The sequence below is a fragment of the Tribolium madens genome, unplaced genomic scaffold (genome assembly GCF_015345945.1).
Source record: "Tribolium madens isolate multiple individuals breed KSU strain unplaced genomic scaffold, Tmad_KSU_1.1 Scaffold_20;HRSCAF=117;Tcas5.2_LG4, whole genome shotgun sequence".
In the NCBI taxonomy this organism is placed as follows: domain Eukaryota; kingdom Metazoa; phylum Arthropoda; class Insecta; order Coleoptera; family Tenebrionidae; genus Tribolium; species Tribolium madens.
The window spans coordinates 7,183,235-7,205,478 of record NW_025400985.1 but is presented as its reverse complement, the minus strand read 5'-3'; the positions used below and the strand labels follow the sequence as shown (position 1 = coordinate 7,205,478).

General features: G+C 34.6%; 1 protein-coding gene across 1 annotated transcript; it reads right to left on the bottom strand.

Moving 5' to 3' along the window:
• Window positions 1-7,499: 7,499 nt before the first annotated feature.
• On the bottom strand, window positions 7,500-22,233 carry LOC123004602 (eukaryotic translation initiation factor 5B). Its single transcript, XM_044397925.1, has 11 exons — window positions 22,038-22,233; window positions 21,906-21,980; window positions 21,009-21,739; window positions 20,232-20,959; window positions 19,965-20,183; window positions 19,229-19,915; window positions 18,914-19,177; window positions 11,393-11,469; window positions 10,885-11,188; window positions 10,669-10,830; window positions 7,500-7,826 (listed from the first exon to the last, which is right to left on the bottom strand). Exons 1-11 carry the CDS (start codon window positions 22,082-22,084, stop codon window positions 7,719-7,721), a joined length of 3,402 nt encoding a protein of 1,133 aa, XP_044253860.1. The 5' UTR covers window positions 22,085-22,233; the 3' UTR covers window positions 7,500-7,718.
• Between the last annotated feature and the right edge of the window lie 11 nt (window positions 22,234-22,244).

Below are 22,244 nucleotides of genomic sequence, written 5' to 3'. Positions count from 1 at the left end.
CAAAAAAAAAAGTTAATTAACAACCAGTATAAGCTCGTAAGCACCTACCGGTTCCATCAAGTCGGTGCTTTGGTAGCTAAAGACACTAGATCGGAAGTACCGAGTATCTGCACCGGAATCTGTCACGCTCTTCATTCCAATTCCAATTCATTTCCAATTTTTCATTTCTTCAATGTGGTTACACCCACCATAAATACTATGTATTACAATCGAGGTGGTAAATATGGCATTACCCCGAGTGCTTATGTATATGATGGAGAGACGCCAGCCTCGAGATCGGATAAAGCACAAGGGGTAATGCCATTACCATCGACGTTTGTATGCGATTTTATTCACAATCACATTATTTTCAGTCAAAAACTTGAGTAAAATAAAATTCTAACAAAGTTAAGGTCCAAACGTGGTAGGCCATCCAAATTGCGTTTGATTTGTGACATTTATCAAAGAAAATATTGAAATTTTGTGTGAATCTGATTTAAAATCGTTGAAATGGAGCAGTGTACTCCCCCAGAAGTAAGAGAAACTGCTACAGAAGTAATTGAATACTAATTTAGCGAAATATGCGTAACTTGACAATTTGAAAGAAAAAATTCCTGGTATTTTTGTAATCTTAACGTTGACAAACCTGCATATTACCGCCCAAGAGAAGTAATAATATTACTCCTCATGAGATATAATGATGTGTTTCCCAACCTTTAAAAGGTTAGTATAATCGGCATATTACATTAGTGATTGTGAATAAAAATCATTACCACTGGGAAATTTTAATTAACAACCAGGTCTGCTTAAATCTGTTTGGTGGCTAAAGTCACGCATGAATCTAAATAAAAAGCGCATCTGGAAACTACTACACCGGAAGTAACCAACCATCTGCACCGGAACCTGTCATACGCTCTTCCATTCAATTTCAGTTTTTCCGTTTCTTTAATGAATTGTTCATTGAGGGAACAAAGACGAGATATGATTGGTTGCAAAACTGTGACGTCATTTTGATCTTGTTTTTTGATAGAAATCCCGTAAAATTTTAATTGCGGAAGGTGATTCATACTATAATATCTAATCGTTACAACGATAAGCTTTTTATCTGAGGCGGAATTTGGATTTAGGATGATTTAACCCACAGATTAGTTGCAAGCTTCGTCATAAAGATAATTACCTAATTTCACCCTCATAACTATAGGGAAAAATGTATATATTGCACATTTGTAGAAATTGCCATTCTTCTACAGTGCAAAAATATACTTTTCTTCACACGCAAAATTTTATGTCATCATGACATACAAAACAAAAAACAGTTAACAGTTAAGTAAGAATTACAAGTTTATTAAGACTTATGTTGTGCATGTCATGGTCTAGACAATATTGCCTTATTTCAAAACCACCCTGTATATTAGTAAAATGAGTTACAAAAACAAAAACTTTCTGATGTATTTATTGCAAGCGTTGGGAGTTTTAATGCATTTTTTTCGGTGATTTTAGTACGTATCAGTGATGAAATAGATATTTATGTATCAAGTACGCAAAATAGGGTTTCAGGGGACGAATCGTAATTAGTGACGAGACGACGTAGGAGCCGAGTCTTTAATGAGAGGAGTTACCTAAAACCTTTTGCGTTCGTGATGCATACAAGATTTTTTTTGTTAAAGCTCCCAAAACACCTCTTACTAATTAAAAAAATGTCGTTACCATAGTAACCAATTTTATTTTTTAGTCTGCAAAAACTATTTTTGGGAACTGAGTACCTAAAATAACAGTTTTGCGTACTATTTTATTGAGTCCGGAAAAGACTCATTTTAGAGACTCAAATGAGTCCCTAAAACAGCTGTTTTCGGGAGCGTATACAAAAAATGCTATTTCCTGCACTCGTTACAGAAAAAGAAAACTATAGAGGAAACAGCCTTAACAAAAAGTTTCTCAGGGCTGGGCAAAAACATTCTTTCTCGTTTTGCATGACTTGGGAATATCCATCCTAAACACCTAAACCCTTTAAAATAACGAAAGAGTTTGAGTTTAGATGAAAATTACTTTCTCTCTTTGTTTATCTAATGATTTGGGATTAAAAGTGGTCCAAAATTAAAACTTTTAAAATTGGTAGGTAGTCAAAAACAACTTTTGTCCTTTTTTCAAAAAACACAAGGAAGTTTTTTCATTAACTCTAGAGACGCCATGAATAAACTAATTGTTTAATTCGGAATTAATTTGCGATAATATCAATGAGACTAGCATATTATGTACACGATGTTTTCCCGATAATATTTTAATATCATCGATATTTTACGTTAATAGATAATAGGTTTTTCGATCTTAGTCGTCTACATTAGTATACCGGATGCTCCAAATTGGAAATTACATTTTACTTATATAAATAGCCGAGTTTGCATTAAATGCAAACCTATTAAAAAGGGATACGTAAACAGGTTCTGAATGAGAGAATGGCAATAAAATGTTTTTCGCTCTGCGAGGATGATGTTCTACTTATCTAAACCTGGGCCAAGTGAAAAAAACCTTATTGTTCTCGATGCAGCACAGGTGTTGGCAAAATAAGCCAAATAGGTCGAGTCCCATAATCAGAAAGCCGAGTTTTCGCAATTTGCAGTAACAAATATACCGTCCCATAAATTACGGATAGAATGAAATACAGCCCAATTCCAGAACCAGTCCAATAGCAAAATAAAAAACTTCAAACGTAAATTCTCCTATAATTATACACTTCCAGACCATAAAACCATTTTGCATTAAAATTCAATGACGAGAGATTTTATTTCGCATTTGCATATAAGGTTTTCCAGTATGAGTTTGTTTATTTTTCGGATCACCTTTCTGAAACACTGCTCGTTCATTCATAAGTTATTACATCGGAACCGACCAATTAAATCCGAGTCTATTTGTTGTCAATGAACGGAAGGAAGGAGGGTCGTATTTTCAGAAGGGCTTCTCATTCATTCACCTGAACACTCGACTGGTTGCACTAATTAGTTCCTTCATTTGCGTATTTTTACATAATCATTTAATTCCGTTGCGATATTTGGCACACACTCAACATAAAGAATCAATTTAAAAACATATTAAAACGTCCGCCCCCACAACACCGTCAACGGAAGTCTGGGCCATAAAAATTTAAAAACGCGTAGGTTACTCCACAGTAAACAACTTTAACAGACAGTCAATTAATCCCAACCTAATTTTAAATCTCCCGCCCTCGACGGGGGCTGTCAAAAAAAGCGCGCGCGCCCAAATTTGAATGTCAACACTCGTACTTGAGTTGTGAAAGAGTCGCAATGTTTTATGATAGGTTTATTTGTTGTTTATAGGCATGGGTGGTGTTAATATCACTGTACAACAAAATAAACAAGCCATATAATCATATTTCACTCATCCCGGCCCAACTATACACTTATGAAAGCGTCATTCATAAAGCAGGCGCATTGTTTCTCAAAGCTTATCACTTAATTATAGTTTCGACATCCACCGGATATAAACTATCTTCTTATGAAAAGTACTCTTATGTGCTCGGAGATAAGATTTTTTATCGACGACTTTCTATCCTCGACACTCCATCACGTCGTAAACACCACCAGATGAATAACGAGCATCGATCAAAGCAAGCCGTGAAAAGACAGACACTCACTTTTTCTCAAATTTCCCGCCCAACTGTTGGCCGAAAAAAGTATAGGTTGTACAGTATATGTACCCAGTGTTCAATATTCTCATTATGAATTTACATACTTTCATCTTAGAACATTATAGCAAATAAAATAAAAAAACATCTATGGCAGGGCGATTTTTTAAAAACGAACCACCCTTGATATTTCATAAAAATAAACATAAATTAGAAAATTCCGAGACAAGTCAATTTTTATTTACAGGAGCACGCGTTTTAGTGAAATTTGTAGTATACCTACCCCTTTGGTATTAGAGACACCCCTTTTTAAATTTTAAATAGCACCACCCTCATTGTTATTACAAGTATTTTTATAAGTAAAGTATTCTTCAAATAAAAGGTATTTTGACCAGGAATTTGGTTGTCACTTTAAGGTATCACAAATAGGGTAGTGCCATTTAAAATTTTGAAGGAATTGTTTGTATTACAAGGAAAATTGATGTTACAACTTTCAAAAGTGCACTAAAAGGTGTCTCCCTCTGTAAATAAAAATTGGTTTGTCTTGGGATTTTAAAATTTTTGTTTATTTTTCTGTGATATCCAGGTGACTCGTCTTAAAAAAAATATCCTGTAAGTATGTATAATAGGTACATTCATTTTTGTTTTAGATCAGAGTAGGCTTTGGAAATATGGCGAATTGTATGGTAAGGTTGGCTGAATGACAATAAAATAGCCTACTCTGGCCTAAAACAAAAATGAACGTATTATGTAGGTAAAAATGTTAATCTGCCAAATGTAATGCGATATTAATCTAGTATGTTGTTGTATTTTTTCTAAAGACGATAAGTGAATAATTAAAGTTTATAATTAAATGAATTGATGGTGGGGGTAGTGTGAATTAAGAACACGACATGACCTCTGTCTGTTTTTGACATTAGACAGCTTCTGACGTTTCGGTACTAAAGTCAAAAATTAAAGCTACTCACTGGCATTAGGATTTTTATAGAGCTTGAATTACGATTATTATTATGATATAGAGGGTATAAATATTAGCCTCAAAACAGTTTTTTTCCATTAAAATTGATCTACGTGACGGTAAGACACACTTTTGACGTACGTCACTAGCTCTGCGTTACTTTAATCGCATTTGTTAAAGTGAGGTAAATAGCGTGACCGACCTTACGGAAATACGTAGCGAGAGAGCAACAGGGCTGTTTACAAATGTTGAAAAGAAATAGCTATTTGGTACATCTTTCGAATTATTAATTGATCCACACGCATATAATTAAAAAAACAAACTTTACAGTTCTTATGACAATTTTTTTTATTGAAAGTGTGGTAAATAACTGATTATGTGAAGTTAAAAAAAAACAGTAACATATAAGAAAAAAGGTCCACCTTGAACATTCTATAGGTATAGATCCAAGTGCAGTAAGGATATTTTTGGTAAAGTGCAAAGTGCACACTTGTATAAAATATCACTTACCTCCCGTGTGTAAAGTTGCCGCTTTTTCCACGTTATGTCTTCGTCGCTTAGTTGTAACAATTGGGCATATGGTAACTGCAATGCTGTACAGGCAGGATGCCCTCGTGGGTGTCCAGGGTCGGGCTTGGTTTTTCCATCCATCCCGAGTGGATGGGTGGAAATGTTTGCCATGGCAACGACCGTGAAAGCGTAGGTCTAGGCCACCCCCTTTCGCCCACGCTCCCGCTGCGAAACCGCCCACCGTTCGATAATTCGGGTGAATAGAGAGAGTAAAAAAAACATCAAACGCGTGGGTGCATTAATCAGAATATTGTGAGTTAATTTAATTAAAGCGAGGAGTTTACGGGACGTCGTCACCTGCTGCGTAAATTGCCAATTTCTGTCTTGGTACGTAGATAAGCTGTTGGCAACAATGTGTATTTATATTCGCACCGGATGCACCTTGGTCGAATTTGGTCGTGGAACGATTATGGAGAAGAGTCGGAATGTTACCATTTGCAATTCAATGGTCGTGTGACGCGACCGACCATTCATGGAGACGGTTTATATGGATTTGTTATTTAATGCCGACAATTACATGAATGACTGCTTTATTTTTATATTCGGCCAAGCTTTATAAATTATTTATCGGACAAACATCTGCGACCAACTGCGCTTCAATCTTATTATTTTACTCGTTGTAATCCTTTGACACACATTCCTATTTAGAAATACACAAATACGAATGCAACTAGTGGCCAAAAAATTTTACAAAAAAGACAATTTTTAAATGAGCCAAACGAATGGAGCAATACCACTGAGATGTATTTATGATAAATATAATTAGAGCACTAATAAATTATCCATTACTGCATCACTGATTTCAATCTTAGAAATCCAACTGCAACTATTTAAATATTTTATTAAGGTGCTTCACTACCCACAACTACAATATTTGCTTTCCTAGATGGCGCCTCCACTCTCTTGTATTTAATAAAACGGTAATAAATAATAACACTACGCACAGACACGCGGTGTTGAAATAACAACATTTCACTCCAAGTAATTATTTATTCTAAATGTCAATACTGACATAACCCCACAATTGCTAGTTTAATTTTCAACACGAAAGAGAATTTTGCAATGACTTGGATTTGAACCTTAATTCACATTTTATTAGTTTAATAAAAAAGTAAATAAGTCTTATTGTCAACATGATCTGTTTACAAATGTATTAAGTTAAAAAATATTAACTTTACCGAAACATTGTTTTAATTAATGTGGGTTTTATTAGGTTAATACAACAAGAAATGTAATTTTTCTCGTGATATATGATTGGTAAATATGTATTTAAAAAGTGTATTTAAAAAAAAAACGGAATGGAGTGGTCTTGAACATTTTTAGGACCATTTATTTAGACACGAAGGCTGGGAAATGCGTCATTTTCTACTTTCTTCAAAACATACTTACCTCAGTTAGGTACTTCCTTATTTTTTATAAATTACAACTTTCCTGTACCGTAATAATTTACTTACCTCCCTGTTTTGTTGTTTATTACTGTAGGAAAAAATTGAATGAATCTAAAACCTGTTTGTTTAGACTTAGAATGAACTTTATATCGCGATTATGTTTGTTGCTATTATGCAACAATTTTTTCAGTTTTTTGTCTCGATAATGCGTTGTGAAATAGTTCAGTGATGGCAGCTATGATAATTATTCAGCTAACGAGAGAGCAAGTTGTTTTGTATGTCTAATCAGTAATTCATCCTTATGATTGTTTAAAATCCTTGCTTTAATTGAAACTCGTTTGAATAATTAATTTTCTTTCGAGGAAACGGAAAATCATCGCCTCATCGTTTCGAAATGGTCACGTAACGGCTCATTGCAGCCTTATCTTGATATGCATTGGCACAATTGAAAGTTAAAATATCGGTGGCACACGTGTTTTGCGACACCTGGACGGTGCGTAATCGCAAGGTCTTTGGCAACGTCTATGTTATTTTAATTGTTAAAATTGTGTCCAACACGACCGGAAGTGTAATCATTCATACAAGACGTGAATTAGTCCATTGATCGAACTTCGACGCTTGCGCCGTAAAAACTTTCATTGAGGATTTTGCAAGGAGCCAATGTCAGCAGAATGTTCTATTACAGAACTAATTAATTTTAGTTTTATAGCCCATACTACTATGCTATTTTTAACGAGACTGCTTGTTATTGTTTCTCTGATGAGTTTTATTGTAACGCGACCTTGCGGTTTTAACACGTTGGTTTTATGGAGTATTTGTTTTTATGTGTTTAAGTGTTAAATTGTTTTTGTAAACAATCTTTTATGGGCGGATGAATGAGGCGCTTTAATTGCTAACAACGTAAACATTCGAATTAAATTTCACTCGATGGATCTTTCACCCAAAAAAATCAAACACATTTCTCGTATCTCATTTATTATATCATAAATATACATTCATTTTAACCAATTTATATGCATATAAAGAAAAAACCCACAACGAATTGTAACTTAGATATGATTTTTGAATAAAACACAATGCCGGGTTAAAAATATTCCATGTTTTTTTCATGCGCAAAAAAAAACACAGCGGTGCTAATAAAACCAAGCATATAAGAAGCAGGATTGACAGAAATCTCTAATTGTTACAAAATTTGGAAGAGTTTTTTCAGTTCTACCATCAATTGCCAATCGGTTTTCACCAAATCGTCTCGGAAATAGTCCTTACAGGCGTCAATACTTTGTCGTGATATCTGAAAATAAAAAATTAGAACACTAATGTAACCTCCTGAAAGTCCTACAAGGGTGAAAAAATGCACGGGAATATGAGAGAAACGATGGAAAAAATACGAATTTCTTCTACAATCCCAGAATCGGGCATTCTAGAAATCACGCAAACCTGGACTTTAAATAAATTTTTATCTAAATCAAACCCTCAGAGGAATTCGAATCCGTCGCTCATTGCATGTGAATTGGCTCAAATAAAACTTTTAATTAAGATAATTTTGCGTTCCATTAGTTTGAATAATCAAAATAATTACACTGTCCAACATTGCAAAAATGATCTGAAATTTGAATTTTGCATCAAATTAATGAAACCACCAACTTTTCATCTTTTTCTCTGTATAAGAAAGTGACCATAAAAACACTCAAAAAAGGGGACTTTCAGAACTTTTAGGGCATTATCTTCAATAAAAATTTAAACAAATTTCAAATCTGCATTCCGTACTCCAAAAAAGACAAAGTACATCTTTCGTCTAAGGGAAAGAAAAGAAAGATTGGTATTCCACATTTCCTGATCTTGGTAGAAAAAAAATCATAAGATACACGTGCGAAATAGCTTCACACACCTATTTCCCGTGCAAACGATGCTTATTCGCGATAACCGCTTGCCATTTTTTCTAATAATAAAAAAATAATCGCACCTTCGTCCGGCCGACCGCCATAAAAACTCTTAATATCCGGTCGCCGTAAAATCCAAAGATGGCAAGTTAACGTCCGGCAAAATTAATTATTATAGCCTCCAGGGTCGTATCGATGTACATATTAACTTACCCGAGCGACGTTTCCTTTCTTGGTGATTTATATTTGCGATTTTATAATAGTCGCCGCCGCCGTATTTCGAAAATATTTCTCCGGATATTGAAACGGGGTCGTCAGTGATGACGACGCATCTGGCCTACATCCGGCCCTAGCAACGTCCGGTTCCGCTACGAGACAGATACGTTCCGGGGAATACGATGATAAACTGCCTTCTCGTACTGATAACACAATTTTAGGTCGTTTGCCCGACAAAAATTCGGTGAATAATTTTTTCTAAAACGTGGTTTCGACCGCTTGAAATTAACATAATTTACGTGGATTTCGACCCAGTTGAGACTATGAATCCGTATTATTGCTCAAACAAACAACAAAATGAGAAAAACCTATCAAATATTTTTACCCGAATCTTGTAAGAAAATATGGATGTATATTTCTAGCTCACGTCAGTGACGCATAACATATTTTTTATTACTCCCGAACCCCGACACGTGTATAACCCTCGACCCACCCGACACGTGTATCTGTCGGCACAGATCAATTAATCCTCCATTAGCTGAAATTCCACTAAAATAATTAAATCCAGAGGGAGTGTCGCATATGCGTCCCTACATTATTCAAAGTCAACAATTTTAAATTTCACTCAATTACATGGAAAACTCTGCGCGACGCAGGCGGTCATAACTGACATACCTATTTTATAACTTCTAACCCCGTACGATACTCTCAAGTATATCGGAATTTATAACCCATGATCGAATAGTCACGACCGGCATATAGACAAAAGAACATTTCCCACAAACAATGGAACGTGATTCGGCCAGTAGAAGCAAGGGTCGTTTCATTGAGATAAAGAGGTCGGTGGGCCAGCAGGAGCGTCGCGGTGCATTATTGATCCGGTGGTGGCGGCGACGACGACGGGTGAATGGCCCTCAACTTACTGCAATGGGGGTTGATCAATGGACGGAACAGCGAGGACGTAAATTGGGTCGAAATAACAACATTCGATAATAGAGTTTGAAACTTAAAAGATGACAAAAAATAACACAGAAAAATTTTCTTGCTAAAAACATCTAAGCCCGAAAAGTTATAAATACAGAGCCACTTTTTAAAATCTGAAGATGTTAAAAAAAAACACAGATCAATCCATTGCTGTTCTTCAATGAAAGTCTCGGTATCGTGTCTCTAATTTAATATCATTTAAATGATGATGATAAAACAGACAAAAATTACAGGCAGAAACAACATTAAATACTTCACAGTAGTAAGAAACAAAAATATAGAAAAAATTAATAATAACATTAATTTTCGCTTTGCTTCATGTTTTTGACTTTTTTTTTTTGAAAACGCTGCACAACGACACAACGATTAAAGATGTAAAGAATTTACAGCGTTTACAAAAAGATCAAAAAAATGGTGCGAAGCAAAAATTTCAGTTTTCATTTTTTTAGTTATTGTTTTCAGAAAGATTTTTGTTATAACATCAATTTTTACCGGTACTTAAGTCCTAATAAGTATTTAATGTCCTATCTGTATGTAATTTCCCTGCTGTTTTGTCATTGTCATCATTTAAATAAAGCATTTTTTTTATTTTGTTGCTCTTAAATATTGTAGCAGGATACTGAGACTATCACTGAATGACAGCAATAGATTGATCTGTGTTTTTTCAAATTGAACACAGGACTGTGTTCAGAGTTAAAAAATGTCCATGTATTTATCCCAAAAGACAAATTTCGAAAAATGAAAGAAAGATGATAAACACTGTAATTCAAAAACTAGTTTCAAAATTTAAATGACATTCCGAAAAATACGCCAAAAATTATTATTAAATGTGGGACTAAATAATGGTTGAAAAAGAGTTCTAAAAAGTGACAAGGAAATGGTAGGATACCAATATTAAAAGCTCTGAAGAAGTTGTACAAGAAATTGTACACGCTTTCTTATTCCTTATAACGTAAATATACGAAATGTCAAAAAATTCAAATTTTTATCGAATCACCAAGTTCTGTTGTCCTGAAAGTCAATTTTGTCCGAGTTACGCAATTCGTCACTTACCTTGCTGACGAGCATATCAGTTACTTCAAAATGGCGGCCCACCATTTTCGGGGCTTCCCCTGGCACTGGTTCGATTTTGATGCAAACTTCTTGTCCTTTTCGAGCAGTCTCGACCGTCTTGTGATTTACTTCAATGCTAGTAACAACCCCTAAATCCACAAACTAACCACAAATGTAGTTTTTCTTCGCCCAATTTATTATTATTTTTTGGCTCACCTCTTTGCTCGGAACACATATGGGAGTGCCCTCTTTGACGATCCCCGCCTCGACCATAACCCCCACAACGATGGGATCGCGCGAATTGAATACAAACTGAGGCAAAATTTTCAATTTACATGGAAAAACGGCAATGTGTTTAAACTCTTCGCGTTTTTTCTGTTTCAATTCTTCACGATAGGCCATAAATTTATCGAAGAGATGGTAAATAATGTCGGCTTGGAAAATTTTTACGCCGAGCGAATCAGCGAGTTCTTGAGCATCACGCTCGACACGCACGTCGAACGCCAAAATGGTAGCGTATCTGAAATAATAATGTTTTGATACATAGGCTGCAGAAGATGTCACTCACGAGACGTGTAAATAAACAGACACACACACACGGATTTTATTCTTATCTTATTTGGTTAGGATTCAAAACAGATGGATTATGTGAGAAAAGCTAATACGGTAGTTCTGAGGAGGTGTTTCAAGAAATTAAGATTTTGGAAAATCATCGAAAACTTACTGGCTTTCGTGCTCCAACATGATGGAGGCTTTCATCACGTCTTTTTTGACCACAGGGCCGATACGGATGCCGCTATACTAAAAAAGGAAAAAAAACAATTAGAAAGGCCCGAAAAGTGATCTTTTGTCTAAGTTCTAATGAAATTCAAAGAAATGTGTGACATTTACGTACAGTAGGAACGTGTTTAGTTTTCATTTATTAAAAAATAATATAGTACCCAAATAGTACCCAAATAGTACCAGGAGTCACAACAACCAGTTAAAAGTAAGGGGAACTTTGTCTGAGTAGATTTATCGTAACTGCTGGACAATTAAGTAATTTTTACTTTATTAACCACAATTTTAGTAAAAAGTACGTATGTTTTACCGTTTTGAAAACGATAGAGTTGTGAAACTTTGTAGTACCTTTTTTTGGGATTGAAAACTAAATAATTACTCTAATAAATTACTTTTAAGTTACTCCTAGTTAAAAGTAATATTATGTAGTGGCAGTGACTATTAAATCTAACTAAAATGTTACTTATATGTAGTTATCAGTTATTATAACTTTATGGTAAAAGATGAAATCAGAATAACGTTTTTGCTACGTCATTTTACGTACTTAAATTGGGGTAGATATTTAGTAACATTTTCTGTTTAATTTTAGACATAGCTACTTTAAAAATTACTTTGTAGTTGAATTTACTGTTTGACCACTAGGTACTTAGTAAAAGTTACTTTTTGGTTAGAATTATCATTATTTTGCCTAGTAATGGCTACTTCTTCCTAAGTAATTTCTTCTTCAAACATACTTTGACAAGGAATAACGACTACAAAGTAATTTTCATGAAGTACAAATGTGCAGTTATATTTGATGAAATTTAAAAAAGTGTTTTATTATATTTCTTTTAAGAATAACTTAAATATTAAAGATATAAATGGAACTACTGGCAAATAGAAGCACAAAAATAGCTTTGAAATGTTTAAATATACTACATTAATATCTGAAAAAAATTGTTTTTTTGATTAATGATTAGAATTTTGAGAGCGCGTCTGTTTTATACAAGTTTCTTCGGAATGTTTATCAGAAAACTTGAGTTGGTTTTAAGGTTTTGACATCTTTTTGACTACAATTTGCTTTAACATCTATTTGAGTAAATTCGTGGTAATTATGCAGTCGTTGAAACGCAATTTAGGCAGTTCCGAAATAGTAACAAACCAGTATTGGCTATTTCCCACTTTGGGAAAATCTACGAAAATATTTCGCTATAGTTAGGTACAGTCGAACAAAGTGAAAATGACGCTTCAATAAACCAGCCCCTGCTGTGGATGCCGACCCTTCTAACCGCAAGCAGGCAAGATCGTAAATTATTGGATTGCAAACTGACGTAGTTTCAAGATAAATTCCTTTAGGAGCCGGTTTACAGAAAGCCAAATGAAAATTTAGTTCACAATTATTATTAAACTAATTCGAATTAAGTCGCCATTTATTTTGCATTGACAAAAGTCAAGTTAAATGAAAATGTAATTTTTTTAATGAAAAATTTAACAAACCATTTCTTGAAGAAAATTATGCATTAGGTAATGATGACATTGACGAAAAAACAAATCATTATTTATTTAATATTTTTTAACTGTTTTAAAATAAAATTATTTCATAAATTATTTATTTTACATAAAATCAAGTTTAAAATAGAGAAAGCCGCTTTCCTACAGTGATGGACAGTGAATTTCGTCCATCCAATTTCTGTGAATTCACAAAAATTCACTGTAGTTTGTGCTTTATTGTCAGGTTGACTGACATTCAAATACGTATTGTCAAATTTAATCAAATTCGAACATACCAGCAGTAAGTGCGTTTAATAAAATAAAAATTATCTCTCTGATATAAGAAGGTATGTCTCAAAGACGTGTCCCTATACTTTTGGACATACCAAGGACTACCACTTCAAAGGACAAAGGTAAAAAGTAACAAGAATTATGGAGCCTTCTGTCAACGTGACAAACGTTAATCAAAATTCTGAAACAAGGTTAGGAAAACCTAAAGACTATGTTACACTTTTAATCTGTCAAGGAAATTGGGTGGACGAAATTCACTGCCCATCACTGTACAAAAATTATGTTACTTAATTTAATTTTATTATTAATGCATAATTTTCTTTAAGAACTGGTTTTTGTTAAATAGTGTTTTTATAAAACTAAACGTTTTTATTTAATTTAAAAGTATTACAATTACCAAAAAATAAAAGCAGGACTAAAATATTTGAAATAATGTTGCCGTTTATTTCCTGGTTTAATTAAATAAATAATTTTGATTCGTTTTCAATGACAATTGCAAAACTAATAGAAAACTTAGGGCCAGTTTATAGAACGTGTTAATCGCAATTAAATTTTAAACTTGACGTTTGTCAATGCAAAATAAATGGCAGCTTAATTCGAATTAGTTTACCTAATTCTGAATTAAATTTTAATTACTCTAATTCTACTCAAAGAATTACACCACTCGTGGTAAAGGCACACGTGGAATAAATTTTTCTTTTCGCAAATAAACAATAGTTTAATTCATTTGTTGTTTTACATAAAATCTAGTTTAAAATAGAGAAAACTTATTTCGTTCAAAAATTATGTTAATTAATTTTATGTTGAAAAAACAGTTTAAAAAATATTAAGTTAATAATGATTTGTTTTTTCGTCAATGTCATTATTAATGCATAATTTTCTTTAAGAAATGGTTTGTTAAATTTTTCATTAAAAAAATTTAATATTTTCATTTAATTAATTTGACGTTTGTCAATGCAAAGTAAATGGCAAATTAATTCAAATTCGTTTAATTCTGAATTAAATTTTAATTTGGCTTTCTGTAAACCAGCTTCAAGAGGAATTTATGTTGAAACTCCAATCCGATAATTTACGACGCTGTCAGCTTGCTGTTAGAAGGGTCGGCATCCAGCAGGGGCTGGTTTATTGAGGCGTCATTTTCATTTTGTTCGACTGTACGTATTAATCTATCGTAGCAATTTACTTTGAAGGTCCAGAAAAAGTGAACATTACGTAGCTACCACAAAAAATGCTAGGAGGGTAATTTATTATTATTCTTCCTTCTTATTCATCAGAGCATCTAGTACATAAAGAATGTTTTACTCCAAAACCGTATTTATTTTTTTACATAATATTTTTGTTTAAAGATTTCGCATTTTTAAGTCTTTTTTTAATTCATGAACCCAGAAAAGTAAAGTTTTAAACGGTTTGATAGATATTCGATTAATAATAGGACGATATGTAAAAACGATCCAATTTTCAAACGACCATAATTTTATGTTAGAAGTTTAAATGATTGTGTTTTTTAGTTGTTTTCGATTATTAATTTATTTTCTGTTAAATATGCATTTCGTATGTTTAACCATATGTGTATTGCTTGAAATATCTTTAAACAGCATTAGTAATAAAAAAATAAATAACGATTGTATTTATTTAAATAATTGTAATATTAATTTCTAAGTTGCTCTCAGTAATTTGTCGTAATATGATAAAATTGAAGTAAAATCTCCAGAAAATAGTTTCTTTGTTCCAATACTTCTTTTTGTTTCAGAATCGTCAGAAACAAAGACGATTCCGTCTCCATTGTTTTATTGTTTAATTTTTCATTAAAAAATGCGCATTTTTTTAATTGTATGTCGGTATATAGCGGCAGCATCCGCTTACCGGATGCGAGGAACGTGCCAAGACGTTAACTACGTGGCGGTGGCCACCACATCCCACACGTCTCCCCCTCGAAAGGATCCTCCAGACATCAGGACGACAATAACATTGGACTTCCGTCGATTAATAATCTTTCATTAATATTCATAAGACGATTTCAGGCTTGGAAAAAGGGCCGGTTTCACGCCTTCACGACTCGAAATAATTATTTTCGAATAAAAACACAAGTGTCAATTCTCGATTTTTTATGTATTTATTACAAACCAAATGTTATATCGTGCCTTATCGTAGCAAATGACATAACAGTAAAAAAAACAACTTATTACATCACACGATAAATCCCGTTCGAAAATAAATTTGTTATTAATTGGTCTATCTATGATTTGTATAAATGACCCCCAGACTCGTCTTTGTCGGTTGGTAATTCATTTTTCTTGTCCGAAAATTCAATAAAACGTCCCCGATTCAACCCACACGTTCATTCATAGTCGACCTCGACCGACAGAACCAAATCAATGAGTACAAAGTTGCGCAGTTCATGAATGAGACACCACCACCACCGCCGCACCACCCGTGATGTTATTTTTCGTCAATTCCATTTTGACAAATATTTGCGATCGGAAAATTGCGAAAAACAGGAAACCGGACGTTTTGCGTAACTTTATTAATCTCGAGATGTGTTTTTTCTGAAATTTTAATCACCGGATGTTTAATAAAACCGCACCGAAATAGATTATTGAGTTTGTTTTTCTTTTAAAAATTTATCGTTGACGAAGTTTGAGTAAATGAGAAATGTCCTCAATTTAACGCAATAGAAATAGAAAAATTTCGTAGGTGGAGGAAATTTCGGGGTAAATCGAACGAATGTGCGATAACCGAATTGAAATTTCAACACAATAGGCGATAGTTAATGGAGGTGATTAGGATAATTAAGCTGTCATTGAATCTAATGGATATTAGATTACAAATCGTGTACCTTATCAATAAAGTTGACAATGTAAATAATCCAAAAGCTATAAATAAATGTATATAAACAATGATTCGATGCAAACGCAAGGAAATTGTCGACTTCGATTGCTTTTGCAAAAATAAAAAATCTCTTATGCCGTATAATTAATGCGGCTGCCGTTCCTCGAATCGGGAGACACCCACCGACTTCCGGTGCAAAGGCGGCGAAAGATCGACCGATCGCCTTATAGACCCTCGCCGCCGTCCATCTGGAGGCTTCCACACACAAAAAAAAAACCTCAACAGACAGCCGATATCAAACACACATATATTAACATCGAATGTCCTTAAATGGAAAATCGCTCGTTTGCTCATTTTAAATTCAAATCGTGGCAGATGGAACGTGAGAGATGCCGGCTGTGGGATGATGGTTCCGAGATTTTCCTTTACTATTACGTCACGAAAGACCCACGCGTTTACACCAAACGATCTCTTTTTTTTTGGTTCTCGCGCTCTTGTCAAACGTCCCACGATGGAGTATCCGGGAAGGATATAAGGTGCCACGAGATGGACGTCATCGTTGTCTCACCACCTTCGACTTGTTTATTTTTAGTTTGGTGATAATAGTGGAGTACGCGGCCGCGGGGCCAATTATGTAATTCATCCAATTTTAGAGAGAGAAATATTGACAGGAAGTGGCTTCCCAGCAAGACGACGGCACGGAGGTCTAACTGCTTCCGGCGCAGGGATATAATTAGAGGACGAACCAGGGGCGGAAAATTTATTCGCACTTTCGTAGAAATAAATTTGAATCGAAAGAAACTTTATTCACTTAAGTGTAAATTTTTGTATTAAAGTCAACTAAAATATGTTTTCTTTTAAAGCAAATCACCAAGACAAAATTTTGGTGAATGAATTGGCAGCAGCTTTTCGCAGCCACAAATTTTGTTTGCTTCTTGTTTTTGCTCTTAAAGCTTTTGTTAAAAAATTATAATTATGTTCTCATGTTGAAATATTGTCAAAGTTTTGATTTTTATGAATGTTGTCTGCCTGTTTGTTCTTTGAAAGCTACTACCTAATGTTTAAAGACAGAATTTAGTACTAATGACACTGATAGAAGCACACTATAACAAAAATGGACAAAAATGGGCCTCTTGCTACAAAAACTTTAATGAAAAAAGAGTGTCTACACCCAAAAAAATATTTTGCAAAAGAAACAAGCAAGTATTATAAAAATTGGCAATAAATTTTATGTAATACATATATTGAAATGAGTTCAGGCTTAATGCATGTGTTAAATTCTTCAAGTTTAGTTTCAAAATAATTATTTTTTCAACTTCTTCCTCAAAACCCCTCAACCAGACACACTAATTTAATTGCATTCTTTTTCATTCATGTGTACTTTGTATTCTCGTCAATTCCTTGAGAATGATTAGTAAACTTGCTCTACAAATTGCGTCTGAAAGACAAGGCCCACTTTACATGGGAATTTTAGGACCACTCAAATTCGATAATTTTTATACCAATCGACGCGTCTCAAAAAGCTGAACTAATCATGTCATTGCGCTAAACGTGTAACTTAATCGGAAACGGGAGAAATTGCAATCAAAGTCAAGATATGTCCCATAAGAAAATCATTGTGGTGTCTATTCGGTATGTTCAAAGAGCTTGTAAATCTTGGAGATTGCCCTATAACTATAATTTGTGGATGAGGTCCTGGTACATAGAGATTGGACCCTTTACGATTTTAGAAATCGCTTTTGTCACTAATGATTTTTTAAATACAAATTTAATCACATCAACTTTTTTTAATTACAAAATATGAACACATATGGTGCAAAAGTGTTTTGTATAAATACATATTTAAATCATTTCACTTTGCACTCTTCTTTCGTTCGTATTTATTCTCTTTGCAACCTATCATATTTAATCTAATCAAGCTACACCTTTGCCACGTTTGATTTGTTTAGCTTTTTGAGACGGGTTGATTAATATAAAAATTAACCAATTCAAGTGGTCCTAAAATTTCCATATAGTATGCCTTGTCTTTTTTTTGACTTCTGCATACACACTTTTTGTCTCCAAATTTCCAAAAACTGTTTTAGCGGTACCTAATTTATCCCGTTTCGTGTTTTCATCTTTATATTATTTTAGACGCTTTTTTGCTGACGTTTAATAACAGTGTTTTCAAATTAAATCAAAAATCGGAACTATATTAAAATTACCATGAACGAATTTGCCAGTGGTGACAACGTTAAGACAGTTTAACATTTCTGATTAAAAATAGTATATTAAAAAATAAGTTTCATAAGACCAGTCTCGAAGCACGAATTCAAGTTTATAAAACAAGTGGCGTAGCCACGAGTTATTTTAAAAAATGTGTGCTTCAAAGTCTTATGAAATAAGTTTTTCATACTATTTTTTGTAATTTACCCACTTTATGCCGTTTTTAAACCAATTTTTTACTTTAATAGATTGAGGGATTGTTGTGACGTTTGGTAATGTCTTAAACAAACAATTACATCACATATCTTAAAAAATTGGTGAAAACCAAAACATCGGTGTTGTATAATGTACCTATTATTTAAAAAAAAAACGGTACTGGTTTCCAATCATCTAATAAAAATGGTCTCAAAAACTTCAAAATTTTAAGAACATCCATTTGTTTTAGCAATACCGCGCAGATAAAACTGTTATGTCAATTAATAAGATGAAATACTAGTTAAATTCTGTAAAAAAATACCAACGTAAAAATATAAGTCCAAATCTCATCTGAAACGAAGCAGCCTATCCGTGACCTCTTTATTTAAGTAACACGGAGGGTTGCAATGATCTGCATCCTGTCTCCGTGTAACGAGGATGTATTCTATTGTAACTTACCGGAATATCAACTTACCGGAATCTTACTCGTCCGTAAGAACTCTAAAAGTGCCTCTAAAGACCCCAAAGTTGATGCTTGAACATAAACTCCCCTTTCCTGCAATTTGATATTAGACAGCGCAGACTTCAACTCGCGCGAAACTTCCTCTTTCACAATATCAACTTCGTCCGACTTATGCGCAACGAAGAGATTCAAACCGGCGATGGCCTTTTCTAATTCTTTAGCGGCGATTTTCACGCCTTGAGCCGCCTTAACCTCTTTATATTCAACGTAAGCATTCTACAAACAATCTCGTCATAAAACAAATTTTGATTGTCGAAAGTAACTCACTTTGACCCTCAACTCTCGTAAGGGCTGAGGCATGAGTAAAGACCGGATTTGGGTCACTATAGGCCCATCTGTGCCAGCACACACCATAGTGTCACCCTCGCGTAATGTACCATTGACTAGAATAACATCAATGGTTGTGCCCAACCCTGGAATCGCCTTTACTTCCAAAACCGTGGCTTGCAACTCGTCCGAATACATGAGTCTTTTCGGGAGTTTCGTTTGGCAAAATTCCACTATGAGAGCCAATAAATTTCCCATTCCTTCACCTGTTATTGCACTGGTCGGTACTAGAGACACGTAACTCCTAACGTCCGGATTTTCGTAAAAGAGAGCCGCATTTAAGCCCTGCTCTGCGAACTGCACGATTACTTCTTTTGTTCTTTGTTCAAATTCGAGTTGAGTGTTGGAGGCTTGAGTCTTGATTATATCACGGACGTCTTTGCGATTCATCGTTTGCCAGTCGTATAAACGATCGATTTTGTTGAGAGCCACAATGAAAGGAGTTTTCTTACTTTTGAGTAAATTTATCGACTCGATAGTTTGGGGCTCTAAACCGTGCATTATATCAACGACTAGAATTGCGATATCGCAGAGAGATGAGCCACGACTTCGCAAATTACTAAAAGACTCGTGACCGGGAGTGTCAATAATCAGGAGACCCGGAATTTTCAAATCCATGTCGCTGGCCTATTTATCATTTATTATTTTTTGACATAATAGAAAACGAAATACTTACGCCTTTGACAATTCTGATTTGCTCTTTTATTGCGTCTATAGGAACATTTGTAGCACCGATCTGTTGAGTAATTCCCCCCGCTTCGCCATCTTGAACATTAGTCCGTCTCAACTTATCCAAAATTTTTGTTTTGCCAGTATCAACATGACCCAAAACACACACAATTGCCGCTCGTAAATTATCCAAAGTTTTTGCTTTTTCGGCCGCCTCTTTCCTCGCCTAATTAAATACAATTAAAAATAATCAAAAAACAACCAAACAAATTACTTTAATTCGCTCCAATGCACGGTCTCTTGCCCTTTCCGCTGCCGTTTTCCCATCCTCTTCCTCTTCTTCATCATCGTCGTCTTCATCTTCAGATTCTTCACTCCCCGACTCCGATTCTTCCTCTGAACTTTCTTCCTCTGCCTCAGCTTCCTTCTTATCTTCCACTTTCGCAACATTATTATTCGCCGTCGGTGTAACTTCTTCTGATTCTTCGTCATCCGAAGAAGCATCCCATGCGTCTTTGACATCATCCTCGGGTTCCGGTTCTTTCTGTGGTTCTTCTTTTGGACCTTCCGGTTCCACAGCCGAAACCGTTTCTTCAACTGGTTTTACTTCTTCTTCTTCCGGTTTGGTAACCTCATTTTGTTCCTTTTTAGGTTTGGAAGGCTTGATTCTTGTGCCAGGTCTGGGTTTTTTCACTCCAACATCAGGTAATTCGACTCCTTGAGCCTTCAAACTATCAATAAGTGCCTGAGCTCTTGCCCTATCAGCTTTTTGCTTAGCTGTCAAAAGTTTGCCTTCGGCTTTCAGTCTTTCTTTACGTTCTTTTTCTTTCTGTTTCTTCTTTTCTTTACGTTCTTGCTCGAGTCGCAATGCTTCTAAACGAGCTTTTTCCGCTTCTTCTTCCCTTTTAATTCTTTCTTCTTCTTCACGTTTCAATTTCTCTTCTTCTTCCTTAAGTTTCTTCAAAGCCTCCTGCATTGCCGCTATAGTTTTCTTGCCGGGACCTGAAATTACGTAATGTCACAAAATGTGGATACACACACCGAATAAAACCTTTTTTAGGCTCCTTTGCTTCTTTTTCTTCTTTTACACCCTTTTTCTTTTTCTTTTTACTCTCCTTCTCGCCATCTTCTTCAGTTGGTTCAGTGGCAGTTTCGTCAGGTTTCTGCTCCTCCACTTCAACGCTATCTTGCTTCTTCACTTCTTCTTTCTTTGCCATTTTCTTCAACTTTTCCCGTTCTTTCTTCTCTTTCTTCTTCTGCGCCGCCGTTTTCACGGTACTTGTCACTTCTTCAGTTTCTCCCTTTTCTTCTGACGGTTCAACCGATTTTTCTTTGTCATTTTGCTTCTTTTTCGACGTCTTCTCTTCTGGCGGTTTCTCTGGCTCGGTTTTAGGTGTCTCTTCTTTCTTCACTCCTGAATACTCTAATTCTAGTTCCGCTAATACTTTTTCAATATCCTCGTCACTATCGTCGCGTTTTCTTCTTGCTTTTTTTCCCTTTTTAGGTTCTTTAGTCCTGTTTTCGTCACTGCTTTTATTTGATTTCTTTTTTGTGTCTTTTTTAACAGCCTTAACATCACTATCACTATCACCATCGTTAGTTGGATGATCCTCTGATCCACTATCTTCTACCTGCAGAAGAGCAAATGATTTCTGGACTTTTGTAGTTGGCACTGGGTCATCATCTGAGTCATCAGATAACTCGGTTTTCTTTTCTTTTTTCGGTTTTGGGGCTGGTTTTTTTGCCACTTCACCATCACTGTCACTCTGAATTTGCTTTGACCTACGTTAGAAATACACATTCATCAGAAAGAATCGTTCAAATTAAATCCAAAAACTATAAACAAATTAAAATTACAATAAAAATAACGATTTAATAGGCGAAAATATGCCAAGTGTTTCGCAACAAACATAACCTCAAAAGTGTAACTAAAACTTCACATACTTACTTATTAGAGGTTTTAGATTTTTTTTTGTTTGCTTTGTCCGTTGATTCTTGAGTTTCTACCTCAGGTTCAGACTCGCTAAATAATGAAAAAACCGATTAATTAGCTAAATTGACATTTTCTCTCGATTATTACCTGTCGTCTCCTTTTGCTCCTTTACGATTTTTTTTCGCTTTGCCCATTTTGTAAACTTACGTAAATCACTAGTACAAACTTTATTTGTAAAAATTATCATAAGTAAACCAACAATTGTGAAAAATTTTAACAATCTGGCATGAGGTTTATAAAAGACATGCTTCAATTTAGGGATTTTGTTTTTGTCCTTTCCTTGACAGAATATTT